The sequence below is a fragment of the Coptis chinensis genome, chromosome 3, assembly GCF_015680905.1.
Source record: "Coptis chinensis isolate HL-2020 chromosome 3, ASM1568090v1, whole genome shotgun sequence".
Classification (NCBI taxonomy): Eukaryota; Viridiplantae; Streptophyta; class Magnoliopsida; order Ranunculales; family Ranunculaceae; genus Coptis; species Coptis chinensis.
Window position 1 is genome coordinate 92,771,711 of NC_141458.1, and position 21,477 is coordinate 92,793,187.

General features: G+C 36.5%; 2 protein-coding genes and 4 long non-coding RNA genes across 9 annotated transcripts; 3 read left to right on the plus strand and 3 right to left on the minus strand.

Moving 5' to 3' along the window:
• Positions 1-378: 378 nt before the first annotated feature.
• LOC147511684 (uncharacterized) lies at positions 379-4,877 on the minus strand. 4 transcript variants are annotated; one of them, XR_015219480.1, is made up of 8 exons: positions 4,431-4,877; positions 3,847-4,215; positions 3,687-3,761; positions 3,518-3,608; positions 3,276-3,442; positions 3,084-3,204; positions 650-2,998; positions 379-552 (listed from the first exon to the last, which is right to left on the minus strand). It is a non-coding gene; the product is annotated as an uncharacterized LOC147511684 (long non-coding RNA). The 4 variants fall into 4 exon arrangements; XR_015219482.1 differs by having other exon boundaries at positions 2,651-2,998; positions 4,431-4,868; XR_015219481.1 differs by having other exon boundaries at positions 379-896; positions 2,651-2,998; positions 4,431-4,868.
• A 4,824-nt stretch (positions 4,878-9,701) lies between these two features.
• Positions 9,702-10,187, plus strand: LOC147511685 (putative disease resistance protein RGA3). The gene has a single exon (XM_086598540.1). It carries the CDS (start codon positions 9,702-9,704, stop codon positions 10,185-10,187), a length of 486 nt encoding a protein of 161 aa, XP_086454666.1.
• A 63-nt stretch (positions 10,188-10,250) lies between these two features.
• Positions 10,251-10,754, plus strand: LOC147511686 (putative disease resistance protein RGA3). The gene has a single exon (XM_086598541.1). The coding sequence runs from the start codon at positions 10,251-10,253 to the stop codon at positions 10,752-10,754; it is 504 nt and encodes a 167-aa protein (XP_086454667.1).
• A 3,321-nt stretch (positions 10,755-14,075) lies between these two features.
• LOC147511687 (uncharacterized) lies at positions 14,076-14,492 on the minus strand. The gene is made up of 2 exons (XR_015219485.1): positions 14,353-14,492; positions 14,076-14,286 (listed from the first exon to the last, which is right to left on the minus strand). It is a non-coding gene; the product is annotated as an uncharacterized LOC147511687 (long non-coding RNA).
• Positions 14,276-16,568, plus strand: LOC147511688 (uncharacterized). The gene is made up of 3 exons (XR_015219484.1): positions 14,276-14,700; positions 15,283-15,330; positions 16,237-16,568. It is a non-coding gene; the product is annotated as an uncharacterized LOC147511688 (long non-coding RNA).
• A 951-nt stretch (positions 16,569-17,519) lies between these two features.
• Positions 17,520-20,195, minus strand: LOC147511689 (uncharacterized). Its single transcript, XR_015219483.1, has 3 exons — positions 19,984-20,195; positions 19,810-19,899; positions 17,520-18,018 (listed from the first exon to the last, which is right to left on the minus strand). It is a non-coding gene; the product is annotated as an uncharacterized LOC147511689 (long non-coding RNA).
• Positions 20,196-21,477: the final 1,282 nt, after the last annotated feature.

Here is a 21,477-nt window from a genome sequence, read left to right on the forward strand (position 1 = left end):
TATCTAATAACCATAAATAATAAAACAATAGTAAGTTTAGGACAATAATAATAACGACATGGTCCAATCCATCTCCAGCATTCAGTCCTATTACCGTTTACATGCTCCAATCTCAAACAACAACATCAGCAGCATAATAAGTCGACTACACTACTAAACCGCCTGCCACCTACATTACTACAAACATCACACACCGGTTAAGCACGATACTGAACCAAAGACACTCACCACACGACACCACCGGGCATCAAAGGAAGCCGGCGCAAAGACTTGGAAGCGGCGAAAATAGCAATAGTAGCGGTGTACGGAAAAAGACCTACCACGTAGCGGCCAGAAGCACCCAACACACACAAGAGCGAGAATGGAATCGCACACCACCAAGTACACAACAGCAATAAAACCCAACACTCAACACAACACCACATACACAGCACACCACAACACCACGTCACACACACACACACTACCACCTCCACCAAACCAAACCACACCATACACTACCACATCCACAACACCATACCACAGCACACACATTAGCACACACATTCACTCCTATAACGACATATTCTTTCATCAAACTTTTATTGAAACTAAATATAACAATAGATGGAAGTTTAGCATTCTACTGAACATAATTAAAGTCTATTACCTGGTAAATTTTACGGATTCTCTTAGATGCAGCAGTCATGTCTGAAGTTTCCATGGTTTCATTAAAATTGTATGGATAAATTTCATGTGCCAACATAATACGCACATTTTTTCCCCTTGTGTTAGTTATAAAGGATAGTGAATTGATAAAAACAAATATGTAAAAATCATCGCGGTTGTATATTTACCACACATTTAGACTTTCTACGCATCCGTTTAGGCTTTGTTTCCTTAGTTGAGGTTCCAAGCTGTTCAGCAGAATTTTCAAGTGGTAATATATGTATCAAGAAGGATTGAATTTCTAATGAGCTGCCCTGCCCAAGACATGATTCTTAACAAAATAATATTTAATTTTCTAATTGAAACACCTCCCGTTACAAATAATAAAAGATGGCAACAGATAACATACTTTAAGGCATAGAACTTACCGATGGTTGATTGAAGATTGAAAGAACTAACAATTTTATTTATTTTTCCAAAAACAATGGTATGGCTTATAACGTTATAATCATAAAGATCCATGAACCAAAGCACCTTACATGCACTAACATGAAAAAAACATGCTAGCATACCCACGAAGTCACTAACACACGTTCAGGTGCAGGTAAGCACAGCTACAACCACAGGCATGCATACACCTCTATAACGAAGCAGAAACACGCATGGTCAACAACTAACTCATTATAAAGCATATACACACAACATGCACATATTCACCATACTTATCTCATTATAAAGCATGAAAAAAACATGCTAGCATATTCACCATACTTTTTCATCCTCTTCAAGAATACTTTATCAAACATAACTATAACTCAAGTCCCCAGAGTTTTTTCTATTGATATTGCACTACGTACCTCGTGATTCATTGTGTCAAACAGATCTCTACACATCCCTAACCTAAATAAGAGAGAGATACATATCAATCTTCACGGATAGTCCATTAATGGTTTGAAGCTCCTGAGCCAGATCACCAACTCACTAAAAAACAGGTAGTCTGACCATTGTCCCACACATGCCGAGCTAGCTCAGTCAAAATCTTAGACATCTCATAAGAGTTAATTAAGAACCAAGAGTGTGTTTAATTTGTGGGAATTATTCCAACTCATTTTTAAGAAAATACATGCAAAATTGTAAGGGTTTGTTGGTTCTAAGAGGAATATTTCCTACTCGATATTTTACCCAAACTCTTTGCTCCCCAAACTTCTAAAAAATTTACCACAGAATCAGGAGTAGGATCAAAATTACCTACAAAAAAGGAAGTTTCCTGTAGGAAAACCTTCTCTTGGAAAAAAAATAAATAAATAAAAAATGACGCCCCAACTAAATTTGCAGTAGCAACCCCTTCATCCTCAGTGACAGGTATCAAACCAGTGGCATGATACAGCGCTAATTCATTATCGTTCATTGTGCAATTGCCCTCTAGGAAAATCCTGCAATGTGATCAGTTCACTTAGTTTCTCTGACTGCAGATTTGTTGGCTCTCCTTTCTAATGGGTTATATGACATTTTTCTTCTGGAATGTCGCTAATGATTGGATTGGTTTATATTCTGTGACTAATTTAAGCATTATGTACCTAGAAGTCTAATTGGCTTTCCTAATAGCTTTCCTAATAAAGCTTCAAATGAGTGAGAAAGGAAAAAGAGGAAGAATAAAAAAAGGTTATTGTTCATCAACTTTACATTAACCTTCCTACAAAATCCTAAAGTATGCATCTTTTGAGTTTTTGAAGTGGTCGAGTGAATATGTAGGCAGCTTAAGGTTTGGAAAGTAATGAAGAAAGTAGGAAACATACGTAATGAAGGTATTAGTATGTAAATTTACATACTAAATAAAACGTGAAAACAATAGCTTATCTCAAAAGTTTCTCTCTAATTACACGTAAAAACATGTAATAGCATATTGGTATATACATTTTCTCTCTAATATATATATATAACAATTATCTGAAGTAAACAATTAAATAAAAACCTTTTTTTCGATTAGTTTAGAATCACTCACTTTTGGACGCTCGGATATAGGATTTGGGTAGATAGTATTAAGAGTATGAATTTCCACTTTGGCATGCATCTATAATCACAAAAAGAAATTATGCATTGAATAAATAAAAAATAATGTCTTGTCTATCTATCTTAAACTTTTATTAAATATACTTTTTCTTTTTCCCTGATCAATGTGAGTAAGCATCATGTCTCCTTCTAGCTTGTAATCCACAGGAAAAACTTTAGTTGTTATGAAGCCATTGGTGCCTTGATTGTTGATGTTGTATTCACTAATTTTTATTTCAAAAATTAATGATGAACCTATAAGCTCATTTAGTATATTCTTAACAATTTGTGAACCACTTGCCTGGTTTAAGAAAAGATTATGCGCTTGAATTAGATATATTTAAAGGCAAATAAATTAGTGCTGAAATGTTTAATAGTAGATTTACCGATCTAAGCATAGCCTCCAATTCAGATGCTGGATGTTTAACCAGTTTTTCTGCTTCTTTTCCAAATATTGTCACAATTGAACGATTTGTGTGATCTTGAATGCGAGCTCGAATTTGATATCTAGCATTCAATGTCAATATAAATAATTGAAAGGGAAGTGAAGAAGTTATAATAAAATATAATAGTTTTACCTTGTAAATGGAGATGGTATAAACTCATTACAGTTGTTACACCAATAGCGATCATCTTTTTCCAAAACTTTTTTCTTTCAACAGCCAGCTTTAGGGCAGGATAAATAATATGGCTCGTAGTCATGTATGACTTCGCAAATTGAAGCTTTGCATGTCAAAACATGTCCCTGTAAAGAATGATTCTATATAGTGAGAAGTTTTAAAGCAAAAAAAAATAATATAAAAGTGTAATGTTAACTCACAATGGTGTCTCTGTCCAATGAATTGAGAATTTTAAAGCAATTTTGCGCTTCCAAAATCACAAAGCTTTATGTCATGGGTATGAGTATCAACCTGCTCCAAAAGAAGAAAACTTAAACAATACATCTCATAACACTTTAATTGAATATAAAACACTGAGAGAGTAATTACCAGAAGATTTTGTGGCTTCACATCCCGATGGCAAACTCTAGGTACAGTGTGAATATATGCTAGCCCTCTAAAGATCTAAAAGAAATTCATCAATTACATAGTGTCCTATCAAAGTACTATGATAAAAAAAATATATATGAAAAAGAAGGGAACTACATACTTGGTATGTATAGAGTTTCGCATAGAGGAGTGGCATCCTCTGATTCATGTTCGAGTAGTGCTTAAGAACTCGGTAGACAGTTTCAGGGACTTATTCCATTACCAAGTTGAGATAAAGTTCATTTCTACTGGTGGAAGAAAAAAAATAGTGCTTTAATGAAACAATGTTTGGGTGATCCATTGAACACATCAACTGAAGCTCACGATTCTTATATCGTCTGTCCTGTAAAACCTTCTTTATAGCCACAGTCTCTCCAGATTCTAAGCATTTAGCCTGACATGAAAGAGGGTGGAAATCATGATATCAAAGAGAACGGACAACTCCTAAAGATCCATTTCCAACAACCCGCTCTGCCATGTAGCTAATGGTCTGCAAGATGAAGGACAAACAACATTAAAATCCAAATCACCAGAGAATAGTTAATCTAAAAGAAAAGAAAATACTAAATTATGGCAATGTAAAACCAACGAAAAAAAAAGAGAAGATCGACAAACGACAGTAAGAAAACCAAAGAAAATAGTACCATACCAAAGTTGCATACTAAGTAATATTAGGAAAGAATAAAAATAAAAAGACAGGCAGACCTTTTGATTTGAAGAATGAATCATAGTTGTTTGCAAACCCTGATTTGGAAAGCGCGAAGGTTGAAAACATACCTCTGACATTGGGACTAGAGAGTGACTAAATGAAAATGAATTGAACCGATGACATAAGAGAGATTGATAATCTGGTAGAACAATTTTGGTTCAGTAAAACAAAATGAACCAAAACAATGAATAATCAAAAAACAAACAGTGAATTAGAATTTGTGGTGAGTGAGTTTCAGAAGATGAGGAGAGTCGGGATGATGATGAAAAGCGTTGAAGATAATTTGTGTGGCAGTTATTTGTTACCGTTTTGTGATTTGTTTCCGTTTTGTGAAAGAGTACGTCTGTTTAGTTTTTCTCAGTTGTAATTTAAGTGAATTAAAGGACAAAGCGTGTTTACAATTTTACCCTTTGTGTCAAGAGCAAAACTAAAGTGGCTGTCCAACTTTCCGGTATCCTTCCAATTTAAAACTTTGGTGTAAAACTGGGAATACGGGAACTAATTGTGAAATCTGGTATCCGCTTTATATATAAGATATAAGATATATATATATATATATATATATCTCCATGTTGTTATGCTACATATAATATAATTGAGTTTGTTAATTTTTCAGGGAAGAATGCCGGGTTCAGCGAGATTAAGAGATTGATATTTTACGCAATATTACTAGCAAGCAAGCGGAGGAGAAGAGATTGTATGGTGCTATATGTGTTATACCTGCCGTTACTCTTCGGCCTTGGGGACTTTTGAAAAGAAAGCAGGTAATTTAAATACATTGTAATATTGGTTATCTACTTTTTGTCAAGTGAGCTTAACTGGTTATAGTTATTTTTGCAAGACTAAGACCATGCCAACCTTTATCTGCTACTCTTCTAGGAAGGTATACATAATTCAATAATTATTATTTTGTCACAATTGATAATGTTGTTGTCGCTGTTGTTGTTGTTTTTTAGAATCTGGATTGCCCAACTTTCTTAATTAAACTTTACTTATATTTCGTCTCTCTGTGAATAGAGCACAGGGTTGGTGATGAGGATGAGGGACGTGCAAGTAATCCAAGCAAAAAGTCTTATAGTGGCCCTCCGGAAAAGTGTGATTGGGACAGAGTTAAAATGTTTGTTAAGTTTCTCCAAGATTATTTAGAATCAACAAACAACATATTTGGGTTTAATTATGTCACTTCTGATGTTTTGTTACATGAGCTTATCACAATGAGGAGTAGTTTGAAACAATTATGCGACTCTGAGGAAATCCATTTATGTGAAATGGGTTTGAGGATGGCTGAAAAGTTTGACATGCATTGGAGCCTCGAAAATAATATCAACCCGTTATTGTTAGTTGCGGTTGTTCTCGATCCTAGGTTCAAGTTGGAATATGTGAGGTTTAGTTTGGTGGATTTATATGAAGCCTCGAAGATCGATTCGATTGTAAGGAAAGTGAAGACTACATTACAGCGTTTGCATGAGTGGTATGCTGGGAATAGCTCAAGTATGGCATCACAGAATGAGAGTGAAGAAATTGTCTTTGACGATGAGGTCAACGACTTTGCTACTGAATGGAGAAGGTTTATCCAGAAGCAGCAAAGGTTGGGGAGTGTGTCAGAGGTTGAGAAGTATTTGACATATCCTCTTGAAGAAGAAAGTGGACATAAAGCTTTTGAAATCTTAGGTTGGTGGAAGAATATAATGCCACCGAGTATCCATTCCTCTCTCTCTCTGGCGCGGGATGTATTGGCCATTCATATGACTTCGGTTGCATCAGAGTCTGCTTTTAGCACAACAGGTCGTATACTTGATCCATTTCATAGTTCCTTGCGGCCTAACACGGTTGAAGCCCTCATATGCATGCAAAATTGGCTCTGGTCTAATGCAAAGCCAATCGATCTTCAAACTTCAACGAAAAAAATAGAACAATATGACACAATGGATGCATGCAGGTACACTTTTTAGCAGCTTTGTACTGATATCTTTTGTTTATAGCTTTAATTGGTTATTTATTTAATCAGAATTGTTCGAAGCAGCAACTTCACCGTTATTATTGCAGACTTCTTCTTCTCAAAAAGTTGAAAGTTCCATCTAACTCTATCGTTTCTTTTCAATACAGCCTTCAAGCCCCTGCAACATTTTTTACATCGATCAATGATAAGTGACTATCTCATCCCCAAGACGCGGTCAGCGAGAATTATTTATTAGGGCCTTGGGGACCATATACACAACCAAACCCAGAAAAAAGGCTCAAGATCTAAATCAAATTAAGGTATGTGATGAAAAAAGGCTCAAGATCTAAATCGAATTAAGGTATGTGATGAAAAAAGGCAAAGTCAATATTTGTTATTTGAATTATTATGTTCTCATTTTTTTTTTTCTTTCTCTTCTCTTGGTTAGTTATTTATGATTTTTAGTTATTTATTTTTTGTATCTATTTCAAAAAACATGCATGTTATTGTGAGGTTCTTCTTTGTCTTTCTTCTGGTAATGACCTGACTCTGTTTTGGTGTCCTTTTTCTATTTGAAGAAACGCTTATTGAGATGTATTGAATTTGGGCTATAAAGAGCATACTTCTTGACCTTTTTTTTTGTCATTTAATTGTTTTTTAAATTGATGATGAAGTATGTTTAAATTCTCCTTTTGTTTCTAATATATTTTTTCTAAAAACATTTGTTCTATGTTTTTTGATGGAGAAATTGGGACACTGGAGGGAATTCAAGACATGAGGTGGAAGTTCAGTGTGCAATGCTACCGATCTCAAAGTACTAAACATATGCATATTAAGGTGTTTATAACAATATTATAATTGAGAGATGGAATAGGAGACAACATAGTGGATGACAAAATTTCTTAGGATTTAACTTCTCAAGCTCTTCCGGAACAGACAATGATACATACTATAGATTGACAATGATAAATACCATAGATTGTTGCAAAGGTGTCTAGAAAAGGAGTTGCTATAGTAACTATTTTGTCATTAGTGAAAAATATGGCATTGGGCTAGCTATTATATAGAGATATAACTAATCTGAATAAGCATTAGCTATAAACATGACTTATTGTAGGTATTTATTTGCACCTACCTTGAGATACCCTGGATCATTTCTCCGTGGCAACAATGCAAGCATTAGGTAGCAAGATAAGGAGATATATATACCCTGCGTCATGAAAACCAAATGGCTAAAAAATATGGCATCACTAATTATCATGTACTTACCTCTTCTAACTTTTGGTGTTCACCTGTTTAAGATCAATAAATTTTAGCCTTGGGGCAGTTTATTACAGTTTAGACTATGCATGCTCCTAGGCATTTCTATGCCATAAAACATCTTGCATTCATTACTTTTCACTTCTTCTAATACAATTGCTGCTACTATGCAACTCTGGAAGCAAATTTAAAGAGTTGGAAAGGGAATTTTATGCAAGCTTCATATATGTTATGCCATCTCTGATTTTTTATTTTTTATTTTATTTTTATTTTTTTGTTAATAGTGGTATATCCAAGAAATAAAGTTTGGAAGCAGTGATTGTATGACATGCAGCTTGAGAGGTAACTATCAATATTTCATCCAATATTAAATCATTTTGTTTTCTGATTTTTATAAATTTATTTCTTAACCTCTTCCAAATAAAATTTTGATTTTCTAATAAGAAGCGAACCTTGGCTACAGTACAGGTGTAGTTTTTCTACCAAATTTTTATCAATAGTTTTCTGTTGCACACCATCAGGTTTTGCTGAAGGAAGGGAGGGAAACGTGTCTGCAAGTGTGAGACCTTATTTACCCATTTTGACATTGTGCATTCTATTTCCTTAAATCACAAATTGAGTAGTTATTATAAGCTTCCCGCTTACCTAATTTATGTCTTCCACGATTTAAATATCAATAGTGTTCTTTGTTGAAGCTCTATTTGAGACCGCCATGGTTCTATATTTCAAAACTGTAGAAATGGTTCTTTGATGGGTATTTCCGTAGCTTAGACTATACATTAATCATTTAAACCAAATATTAAATTGAATTTTCTATTATACATATCATAGTTGATGTTAATTGCTATTGTTTGAAATGCTTCCATACCTTTGTCGGTTATTGTCATGAAAATGTTATGTATCTTGGAATGTTTCTCACGCATTATAAATTTATGGAATGGTAGGAAGATTCTTAGTTTTACTTTTTATTTAAATAAAATTACATTAGACCTCAAAATCTTAAACTGGAATGCGTATGGAATTCTATTTTCATTTGTTAATGTAACTTCTATTTCTCATCAAAATAGTATTATATTATCTGACTCGGGCAGTTGAATGTTTAGCATTTTCTAGAGCTCTTAGACGTTGCGGTAGCTTTGTCCCTCCTAATAATTAATAATATAGATTTTTGCTTTCTATGAAAGTTTGATTTTTTTTTTCCTATTGTTTAGTCATATTAATGGCTATTTTTTTTTATGTGATAAGATGGTTTTAATTGTGAGTTTGACTGTTTGAGGAGTTGTCTCATAGAATGGTTCCATTAGTTTTGATCAGGCACTTTGTTACCTATGCTTGGGATGTCGGTCAGTATATATAACAGTGACAAATGTGATAATCTGATTACTCTTGCATTTAAAATTTCTAATATTGTTTTCATCAATAATTTCAGCAACTATAAAAGCTTACAAAATTGAAGAACCAAAGGCACTCGCTTGGAGGCTCTAGAAAAGTTGTACGATGATTTGAAACAAGACCATTACGAGCCAACGACAAGCAAAGTGAGTTCAACGTACCCTGCTTAACAAATATTATAGTTGTGATCTATATGATATATGCAGTTAGAACTACCACTAAATATATTTATTTGCATTTGGCAATATATTAGATATTCCATTCAAGGTTTACACTAGACATATTGGTAACAACATAATTTGGCACAGATACAAAATCGACATATACACAATATGCATGTTTGTTATATATATAAGCACATAGCTTAGATTTTTTGTATAGACTTTTGAATTGGTGTGGTATATTGACCTTATTTTGGCATTGCAGGAAGAGTGGTAGAACAAACTCTAGGGATGCAAAGATCAGTGGTTAATCACATGGCCACTTTCAAGGTGCACAACAGATATGTTCATGGTGCACAACGAATTGCAACTATTTATGGTCGTACAAGTACAAAACAATGAAGGATCACTTGCACAAACCCATAATAGTCTCTTTTCCTCACTTTAGATCTCAAATTTAATTGTTCAGCTGAAAAAATTTTCTTTTCCTCTATTGCCATCGCAGTACGAAAGAAATGGTTGATGCACTTGTTTCTGTTGTGTTGGAACAATTAACTTCTATCATCCGAAGAGAAGTTGAGAAAGAAGTAAAACTAGTGGTGGATGTTCGTGAAGAAATTGGAAATCTCAGTTCTGCGCTCGGTATGCTCCAAGATGTGCTTGATGATGCCGAGGAGAAGCAAGTTAAGGAGAAAGCAGTCAAGCGTTGGCTAGAAAATCTCAAAGAAGTAGTCTATGACGCCGATGACGTACTCGACGAGTGGAACACTAGAACTATTATCTCACAAATTCATGGAGTTGATGATGATGTTGTTAATGGTGGCATACGCAAAAAGGTACTTTCCTACTTGTTCTCTCCTTGCTTCTGCTTTAAAGATGTTGTTGTTCGCCATGATATTGGTCATAGGATAAAAGAAGTGAGAGAGCGACTGGATGTGATTGCTGAAGAGAAGAATCAGTACAATCTCATTCCAAGGCGAAGCCCGGACAGACCTCGATAACTAACTAGCTCCCTTATCGATGTTCCAGAGGTATATGGTCGTGATCATGATAAAGCAGTTATAATGGGGATGTTGTTTAGTGACAGTAGTAGCCAAGTAATGTCATTCGATGCCATCTCCATAGTTGGAACTGGGGGATTCGGCAAGACTACACTTGCGAGGCTAATTCTAAAGGAAGAGGAAGTGACGATAGCCTTCGAGAAGACGATGTGGGTGTGTGTTTCCAAGCCGTTTGATCATACAAGGATTGTTAAGGAAATTATTGAGCAAGCTGGAGAAAAAATTCCGGACGTGGTTGGTTGGGATGCTCTTCACAAGTATTTGTGCGAGTCACTCAGAGGAAAGAAGTTTATTTTAGTCCTAGACGATGTTTGGACAAAAGATGCCAATGATTGGAACCCTTTGAAATTTGCTCTGGATGGTGGTGCTTCTGGTAGTAGAGTCTTGATCACAACACATAATGAGAAAGTTGCACATATGATGGGCTCTACCCAAAACCATAAGTTGGGGGGATTGTCTAAGGATGATAGCTGGTTGTTGTTTAAGCTTATCGCTTTTCAGGGATGAAAAGAAGATCTTAACAAATTATTGGAAGGTATTGGTAGACAAATTGTTGAGAAATGTAAAGGTGTCACACCCCGAATTTCGATAGAATTCGGAAAAACATTATTCGTTTCGACTCTTCGATCTTCGAGGTGTGATGCACTCTCAACTCCCAAAAACCCATAAACAGTTTAAATATGCGGATAATTAAAAACCAATACAAATTTTAACTTAAACAAAAGTCCTCTTCATTACAAAACAATTTACAAATGAAAATGGAAATAACCTTATCTCAACTGTAAATCTATATCACCTCAAAGGAAAACAAAGCCTATCTTGAAATGCGACGCTAACGCAAACCACCAACAACAACCAATCTTCTTCAACACTAAACCTGTCAAGACTTATCAACTATGTTCATTTAATTTATGACTAAGGGCAATGTGGTTATGAGTCATACATTATTGCTGCTGGGTCATAAATTTACGAGTCATACATTTACGAGTCATATATTCAGGTGTCATTTCCATGTTCAACAGGTTCAGGGTCATAGCCATGGTTCATGGCTAAGGGCAATGTGCATGGCTCATGGGCTCATGACTAAGGTAATGGTTCGGACCCAACTGGCCAAGCCCAAACCTTAGAACCCGAAAGTCTAAATATTGAAAGACCCATTTGGATCTCTACTAAGTCCTATGGACTGGCCCCAAACAATATTAGAAATTTGCCCAAAAACTTTAGACTGAACCGGCCCAAAACACAACTGAGTTCGGCCCAAAAATTAAACTAAACTGTCCCAAAACTAAAACAAAACCGGGCCCAAACAAAACAAAGAGAACTGGATCATAGAGCTTAATCTAGAAATGGCCCAACAACTTAAAACAAAAACGGGCCCAAGCCTCAAGCCCAAGCCCCAGGCCCAGCCGGTCAACAGTTCTTCTTCCTCCACCAACTCCTCAAGTCCGGCCACCACTCGTCCTCCTCTCTTAAGCCACCGATTGTAATCCCCATAAAAACCAAACAACATTAATAAAAACAAAAATCTCAAATCCTTAAATCCAAACTTCACCAAACTAGATCTGGAAATAATTCCCGCCGCCATTAACGCTTGTTTCAAGCTTCCAACCGCCCCTATTCGACCGCCCTCACCCACTCAAACACACCCCCTTCAACCCATTATAAATCAACTAGCCAAAATCAACCAAAAACAGTTTATATTAGTTTACTGGAGTCTGTCAGGGCGTGCCGCCATTAACGCCGGATTCGAGGCTTCGACAACACCCTTCCTCCACCACCAAATCACCAATACACTTTACCCATACACCAACAACCAACAATATCAACCACTAACACCATACCCCAGTTCAAAATAAAACAATCCACACCACCTCCTTATCCTAGTTCGACAGTAAAAAGGAAAGGGTGATGGTTTGGGGCTCGCGCCTCATGAACCATCACTTAAGAGTTTCAACAGTTCGGACAGTTCACTATCAATATCCGAGTTTCACTAGAGTTTTAACAACCCGACAAACACGACGTCGAATAAAACAATATAATGAACATTATATAAAAAAAAACATAAACATTACACAGTATACACCGATACACGAAAACCATAAATCCGGTGAAATAGCAAAATAGCTACTCACCTTAATCCCAAGCTCCACGAATTCTCCTAGTCCAAATCGTCACGTTCCAACGCTCTAGAAATCCAGCTTCTATCTTTGCCTCCATTTTTATTATTTTTTTATTCTCTCAAAACCCTATTCTCTAGAACAATGTGATTATATACTTGGAGTGCGAAACCCAAGCCAAACAGAACTTCGGCCCGTAAATCAGGCCCACATGTCCCAAATCCAATCCAACAGATTTTTAAATAACTAATTAAATTAATAAATTAATAAATAAAATACGTATTTTAAATACGGGTGTTACAAAAGGCGTCCCTCTCTCTCTCAAGATTATAGCAGGCCTAATGCGATTTAAGAAAACAAAGAAAGATTGGAACGATGTTCTAACAAGTGAAACCTAGAATATACAAAATGTTGAAAAAGAGATTTTACCTTATTGAGCTATTACCCTTTGTCCTCAAATTTTGAAGCAATGTTTTATATATTGTGTGGTCTTTCCTAAAGATAAAATAACAACAAAGGATTGGTTGGTGAAATTATGGATGGCACAAGGTTTTCTTGGCTCAGGAGGAAGTAGATATCTTGAAAAAATCGGAGAAAAATATTATAATGATCTTGCGATGCGCTCATTTTTTCAAGATTTTGATAGAAATTTGGATGACAACATTATAAGTTGCAAGATGCATGATCTTGTTCATGATTTTGCACAATATCTTGCGAAGAGTGAATGTTGCATTCTAAAGACGAACCATACAAAATTTGATGAAAGCAAAGTCCGTCATTTAGCAGTAATACAAGGTTTGGAGAATTCCTTAGTTTACTCGGCAGAGAAGTTGAGAAGGATTTTGACGCCAACTAAACTAGCAATTCCGATAGAGTTATATCGTCTTAGGACATTGGATTTAGGTGGTTGTTTTGACATCGTGGAACTACCAAATGAAGTCGGAAGATTACTGCATCCAAGATACTTTAATTTGTGGTCTACAAAGTTGTTAGAGTTGCCCGAGACTGTATGCAATTTGTACAATTTACAATCCTTGCTACTCAATTGGTAAACTATGAGACGGCATTGGGAGAAATCTTCATAAAACCATGGACCAAAATATCGCCGATATATCCGATATATCGCCGATATATATCGGTATTTTGGTACACCGATATCGATATTTCCGGAATATAGAACTCTTTTTTTTCCGATATATATCGAATTTCCGATATGAAACTTTATATCGCCGATATAATCGATATTTCGATATAATCGATATATATCGGTTGACTTTTTGACCATTTTAAAAATAAATCCGATATTTCCAATATATTTCGATATATATCCGATATTTCGATATTATATTTCGATATATTCGATATTTTCGATATTTTAAATAGTTTGCAGTTTGGGAAATATCCGATATATCCGATATATATCGGTTTTTGGGTACACCGATATATTAATCGATATCGATATTTTGGGCCTTGATAAAAACTATGAGACGGCATTGGGAAGCTATCTAATTTGAGGCACGATGAAATAAAAAAAATAAAAAATACTTATGCTCTGGACTACTTGCCACGCGGGATAGGTAGATTGGGCTTCCTCGGAACATTGAAGGATTGGAACGGGTGGGAGCAAAGGATGCAAAATAGGAGAAGTAAAAAATCTCAATTTTTAAGAATTGAAGGATTGGAACGGGTGGGGGACATGAATGAGGCGGCTGAAGCAGAATTGGAAAAGAAGAACTATACTTTGAAGCAGAATGGCAAAATGAAAGTGAAAGGTGTTCTCAAAAACCTTCAACCGCATGAAAATCTGGAGGTTGTCCAACCTAGTCAATTTGACGATTGACTCTTGGAAAAACCTGAGGGTATTACCGGATCTTTCAAAACTCAAATCTCTGGAAGCCCTCACGTTGTGGGACTTGGCTAACCTGGAAGAGTGTGAGGAGATGGTTCCAAGTTGCCCCGTCTCCGTCAAGTTAAAAGTAGTGCCGCACTTGTTTTCTTCACTCCTTGAGTATCTTGTCAATAGTTGACTGTCTGTCCAGAACTTGGAGGGGTCCAGCCTCGTCTTCCTCCACTCATTGTGGAGGGATGTAGGTGTCTTTTCAAAGTCACTTCCATTAGTCGGCGAATGCAGCAGTTACCCAAATCTCAAAACTGTTTTCATCTGGTATTCACCGCATTCGTCACTCCCCAAGGGCTTCAATTCAAAGATTGGAACTTCAGGAATTGTGGATCTACAATTGCCCTATTCTGAAAGATCAACTCTTTCCCATGTCCCAAAGATCACCATTGATGACAATGAGATTACAGAAAGCCGCAACTGACCTACTCTTCTCAAGGTATGATGATGAGCTAGCTACTCTTCTCTGCTCTTGTAAAAAAAAAATTTGGGTGATTTTAAGCAAAACCATTTATAATAAATTTTGCTTGTAATTGTAGTAAATTTATTTTGATATATCTGCTTTGTATCTTTTTTGGGTGTGTTTTACAGGTTAGTGAATTACTGTTTAAGGAGAAGTACTCTGCCTTGTTTTAATTTTGGATTGTTCTAGCGTGAGCTTGTATTTTAACAGAAACAAGAGACCACCCATTGCACTTGTTTTAGTGACCACTTGGAGGTTGTCAAAGCTTGGGAAACTTTTTTTTTTCAGCAAATATATTTCTATAACATTGGCAATAAATATTATTTTGTGGACCTCGATATAGGCTCGTTTGGTGTAGAGCAATAGTTTGCTCTGTGACTGGATTATATTGGAAACAGTCCTTCAGGATTTAAGAATGTAACCGTTTCCTCATTTCAATCTCACCATATAACCCGTGGATGACTAATGCAATGAAAAAAAACCCTGTACTTTGCATCCTGCTTTGTTAGTGGGAACATCTACCATGACAAGCTGCTGACCTACTTTTTCGCATACTAGGTTCGAGGAACTCAAAACAGAGCACGCATGCACCACAACACCAAACAGGTAGTCCTTTTTAAAAACTCTATCTAGTTTCTCCTTTTTAGCTTGGTGATCCTATATACATACAAGTAATTTTATACTTTTGGGTGGCTGCAGTTGTCAACACTCTTCATTTCATATTTACATAAGAGTGATCTCCATCTATTAAACATGTGCATTAGGACTTTTTTATATATATTTTTCGGGTCTATGATATCCAACTATTCTATTTATCTCTCTTTGCTAGTTTTACCGAATTTGAAATGTACATAGATATTTGAAAACAACTACACTTAAATATGGCATTATTTTCGAGTTGAAGTTTAACATCAATTTTTCTTGGGTTTTGTTTTTGTTCGTGGGAAATGTGAAACCAAATGATAAAAATAAAACACGATATCGACATCTTATAAGGTCTCTAAAACTACTTCTGCGATCTCACCCAGAACAGTTATTTCTTCGCAGAATACCTTAGCTCAATGTACGGATGGAGTTTTAAACATCATTGACCCTTTTTTGGTTTGTCTAGATTGTAGATAGGCAAGCATCTTCGATACAGAGATATGCATCCTCTAAAGTTGTCGCAGTGCAAGTTCTTCTTTCAAAAACTTTTCTGCACCTATGACTTTTCCTCTCATATGATTAAATGCCAAAGTATAGTTTACTGCTCTTAAGAAAAGGTAGATGTTATTCATTTTGATGAGGTCACAGTCATCAAGTTTAACTGAATTTTTTTCTTATATATGCGAGACAGAAAATTTAGATGTAAGGTTGAGCATATTGGCATGGAGATCATATCTTTGCATATTTTCAAATGTATGGAGGCGATCTGTGCGCATTACAATCTTCTCTAGAGTGGCTATGCACATGAGCAATGTCTTAAGAGCTTTTTCTGGTTGTTGATTCTTGATCTGTCCTTTTTTTTTCCAGACAAATGGTGATTTGTTTTGCAATGGAGAGTGAACAGATGAGTACCACTGGGATCTTGACATTATGTGCTATTAGTTGAACTACGAAATGGCACCATTTGAGGCCAAGGAATCTTCGACAGAAAAAGTTACGCAGAAGTTCAGAACAATCTTGTGTACGATTCCTGTTATGTGTTCGTGTTCTAGGAAGTATGAGCAAAAGGACACTTGGTTTATGAGCTGGCACTCAGATAGCAATAGCTGATTCTATGTATGTGTACACTAGCCTTGAGGACTCAATTGTATACTTATCATTTCGAATCCATAATATAAAATCATTCTATTATTTTGTTATCCTAGAAGTGTTGACTCATGGAAATTTTTTGTCATGTTTGATGTGTTTAGATCCCATTTCATATTTGGCACTGCTAGTTGTAGCGTGTTAAAGTGTTATTTCAACTCCATTTTGGTCAAGGTCTTATACAATATTCTTAGTACTTAAGATAAACTAACTAGAAAGATTTATGTTCAAATGCTTTTTTTTTTTATATAAGAGGGGCATTTCTAAAAGTAGTTGTGTTAGAACAAGACTTTTACTAGCGAATAGGTATTGATCGAAAGGTAGCTGTGTACATGGATCCTTGGTGACTTATCAATGACAAACCGGTTTTGTTGGAAGATTGGGTTGATGTTGAAGATTGCGACGGTGGTTGGATGGTGTACTCTCTGTTATTAGAGGGTGCTCGAGTGTGGGATAGAGGCATACTTCTGAACCTTTCCCAGTTCCTCCTGTCGAGACTATTATGGCTATTAATGTGAGACCAGGCTATATGGGAGACAGGTTATCCTGGCTGGGTAAAAGGCGGGCAATTTTCTGTATAATCTGCTTATCAGAGTTGGGCTTTGCAACTTCTTCCATCAACCCGAACACTCTAAAACAGATACGGAAGCTTGTACTCATAGCTCAATGTCAGACTTTTCTTTGGAAACTATACATGGCCACATGGGTGGTTTAGCATTTAGCAACTGGGGACCAAACAGTTTAAAAGCGATGTCTTGTGTTTCCTGTTTTCATCATAGTGAAACTCCTGATTGTTAAAGGTGCTGATACTAGGGAAGTTATGCTCAGGCAAATTACACATTTAGCTAATCAACTAACTGCGGCATATCTCGAGAATGATGAAAATCCTTTGATGCAGGACATCAATTCTGCTACTCATCATTCTACAACTCCTCATGCTAAGGTTCTTTTTGATGCTGGATATGGTAGAGTGACAAGTAAGGCTTCTGCAGCAGAAGTGCGTATTTGGACAAATGGTGATGTTATCCGTTGCTACTTATATAAGATTTTGATCCCCAGGAGGCAGAACTGATAGGTGCCAAGGTGACAATGGTGCTTGGCTACAAAACTTCAACTCCAATCAGTTCATATTTTAGGAGATAACAAGTCAGTCACTAATGATGCAGAATTTACAGAAGGGCAGACACTTCAAATGTGTAATCATAATTATAAGCAGAATATTCAACTGAGTCTTAATCGAGTATATTCATGGAGCATGCGATCTCTTTCTACTCTCGGGAAACAAATAATTGCTGCGTCCATTGCATACTTCCTTTAGCTGAACCATCGAACTACAATGAATGAAACCATTTGGCACACAAGAACTTGAACACACTGCTTATGCCTGTCTAGCCAGATCCAGAATTCAACCCGGTCCGTCCTCAACAAGCCCCACCAGTAGACTTCGAAAAGAAGAACAGAGTTGATTTGGTACACCACCAACTCCACTATCAAAAAATACACCTGCGGATATGAAAATGAAGCTAATTATTGACTTGTAACAGCCATTCCAATGATTCACAAAACAATGATTAACATGGAAACTTGAAATATTTGTTAAATAACTAATAGCATTTCATTCCTTGCATTGTATGTGGAACTTTTCTAGGTCTCCAAATCAAGAACTCCTAGTCCTCCCTATGTTCTTGATCGGAAAATGGATTCCAAGCTACAGAGCACCTTTTCATCTCCATACCTAAACCTGCTTTGGAATCTGCTGCAGACCTTATTAGTTTCTCTGACAACAGCCTAACGCATGATTACTAAACCCTGTTTAATAAATGCCTTAGCTGGTTAGAACTGAATCTATAAGCTGCACTCCCGCAGCATAAAAGAGATATCAAGATGCCCACGGGGAGAGCTTAGAAGCAAGTTGTCCCAGAGAGGCTGAAGATATGTAGCAATGAGTTCAGAGGCAATAAGGTAGCCCCAAACAGGTATTATCACTATTATGAGGTCAAATGAAACTGCTTACGCAGCTTTTCAACGGAGACATCCAAGACCAAGTGGAGCAAACCAATATGGCATAGCATCACACCAAGACACCATAACCTAATCAAGCATGATAAAATTGTCAAAAGCGGCTCTTTACCTCAAACAAATTGTGTACTATGCACTCATCACAAACGATTAGGCAGCAATAATAGTATGTAGCCGGTAGCAGCAGCTTCTAATTCAACTGCTAGTCTTGGCCCTTGGGCAGTAGAATGATTTGTTAAACCCTAAAGGACCTTGCTTACTAAGACTTTCAACAACTCAATGTAAGGGGAATTTACCTACTCAACCAACAGGGAGACGCGCAAATAGCAATTCTAGGCCAAGTATAATAACAGATACGAGGCTTTTCCACATGGCTAATTCAACTAGGAAAATCAGGAATAAGGTTGACATTATGTGTAGTCTTTTAGCAAAGGACAAAACAGGATTCAAATGAGAATCTCCCATTCTGGTCAAATAGACTAGACTCAACACTCTCTGCTCAGTCTCACAGCAGGTGTAGGCGTATAGCATCCAACCTCCCCATGAGGATATGACAAATTGAATTGCCAAATCCCAAGCAATATGCACATTATCTAACGACAAGAAATTAAAAAAAAAACATGGCAATTCTTAGTGGCGGAACTGAAATAGTCTAGAAAAGTAGAAAATAGTACGAACAAAGGTCCCTGCTCCAACCCTTTCTCCTCCCAAAACCTTATCCTAGCCTTCGCACTCCGATTGGAATTTCCCAAACCTATTCTACCACTCTGCTACCTAACCTGGATGTTGGTTATCGTTCAAGTTCAAATATACTAGAAGAAGGGAGCAATTGCACAACAGATGAACCACAAGGAGCGGAGTGCACAAAGACAATTTAGGCTACTTAGAGGAGCAGGCACTTGGTGGCTGCCACCCGAGACAATGTTACAACATTCCAGGCATTTGACATCATCAATCACATCAGGTGGCGCAAGCATGGCGACTACTTGGGTATCAAAAACTTGCTCTAGACTCTTGTATTCTGTTTTGTATCCTGTGCCAAGAAACTTGCCTTGACGTTGGTTAAAGAGAATCTCTACCAGAAATAAACTATCAAAAAACCTACCTTATCTAACGGTTGCTTCTTGCAAAAAAGACTACCAAGTATCAACTGATAAATGTGCAATTTACTTTGCATGTAGCTCCCAGAATAAGAACTCATAAATAGTTACAAGCACTTCAATAATTTATTGTTATTATGTCCAGTTGTCAAGAAACTCTGCAAGATGGTCTCACCTGTACTTTTGCTGATGTTGGAATAGAACTGGAAGGAACAACATGCAGGGAAACCGAGCTAGGTCTTTTTTCGGAAATTGATAGTCTTCACTATCAAGATTTGGGGATATCATTGATTAGCTTAAGAAGCTGCAAAAATTCTACAAGAAGATCATTAATGAAAAGTTTCCTCACCTGGAGTTGTTGCCTGAAGAAATCTTTTCTACAGTCTGTTGTTTATTCTATACAACAGAATCTCCGATGAGAGAGAAGCCTACAAGCAGCTCTACCTAATACCAAAGTTTATTGTGGGTCCAAGTAAGGCATGGGATTTAAGGACATAATGTCAGGTGAGAAAGTACCATGTTGGCAGAGAATGCACAATCACAAAGTTGTCATTTGTAGGTAAGAAGGAAATATTAGCAGTTCTCTTTAAACTAAGTTATATTGACACGTATCTCACACGGATACGAAGTGTCTGACACGGTGAAATATCAATAATTGAGCTATATCACAATAAAATATGTGTTTGCGTCATGTCTGACACACATAGATACGTATCTGATATAGAATAGTTTCAAAATAAGGCATGCCCATATAACATAGCTTTTTCATAAACTTTCAGGGAGGCAGTATCCACAACTGACCGCACTTTTCAGTGACTTGCAAACTTTTCTGTCTGTAAACACTGAAAAGCCATAACAATCATAAAAATTGCAAAATCATAAAGCATTTTCTATCAATAATCAGGAGGAACCAATTTTAGCAAAAAAACAAGAAGGAATTAAGCTTTTACCTAATAGGTGTACAACCGCTGTTGTTCCATTTTAAGAAATTTCATCAACATCAATATCTTCCTCCACTGAGGAACAAATTAGTGCACAACTTTTTTTTATCAATAAAATATAATTTAATTCCAAAAACTTGTTACAAGTAGCTAAACTTTAGTGAGTTGCTAATTGTAGCTAATTACAATTCCAAAATATAACCCAATTCCAAGAAGTGACTTACAAAACTATCCCATTTACACATGAAAACTTGAAATCTAAGTTCCCCAGGTTGACACTCCTTGACCAATCATATAGACGCGCCTTGATGTCCACCAAAAATCTTGTAATTTTCCTTGAAACGCTCTCCAGTTGCACTCATTCCATATCTGTCTGCAATCCATTTAACCCGGAGCAAGATCCTTAATGACGATGTCCACACCAGTACACCACCTTTACATTCCCGGAAAAAATCCAAAATTCATTCAACGAAAAGATAAAAACCATTCCCACAATCGCTTTGCTACCGGACAAAGAACAAGATGATGATCCACTTCCTTGCAAAGTGGGCAAAATTAACCAACTCCATACCTCTCTCATTAATACTGTCTATTTGGATGCACCCAAGATATACCAGCCATGAGAAGAAAGCCAGTTGGTACAAGATTGAAGACACACATGATTGTGTAAGAAAATAAGCAACGAGCACATGCTCCTTTAGCTCCTATAGCACGTGTTTGGTCTCCACACACTTTCTCCTCCATACTTTCCCACAGTGACCTTTCTATATAATTTTCTTTATCCTCCCCATGGCCCATACCCCCACACCCATTTGGACAATAAAGATTTGTTCATTAAAGAGATGTATTTGGAATCAACACCTCCTCCCCGCTTCTCAAGATTAACCTCACCCAAACGGATG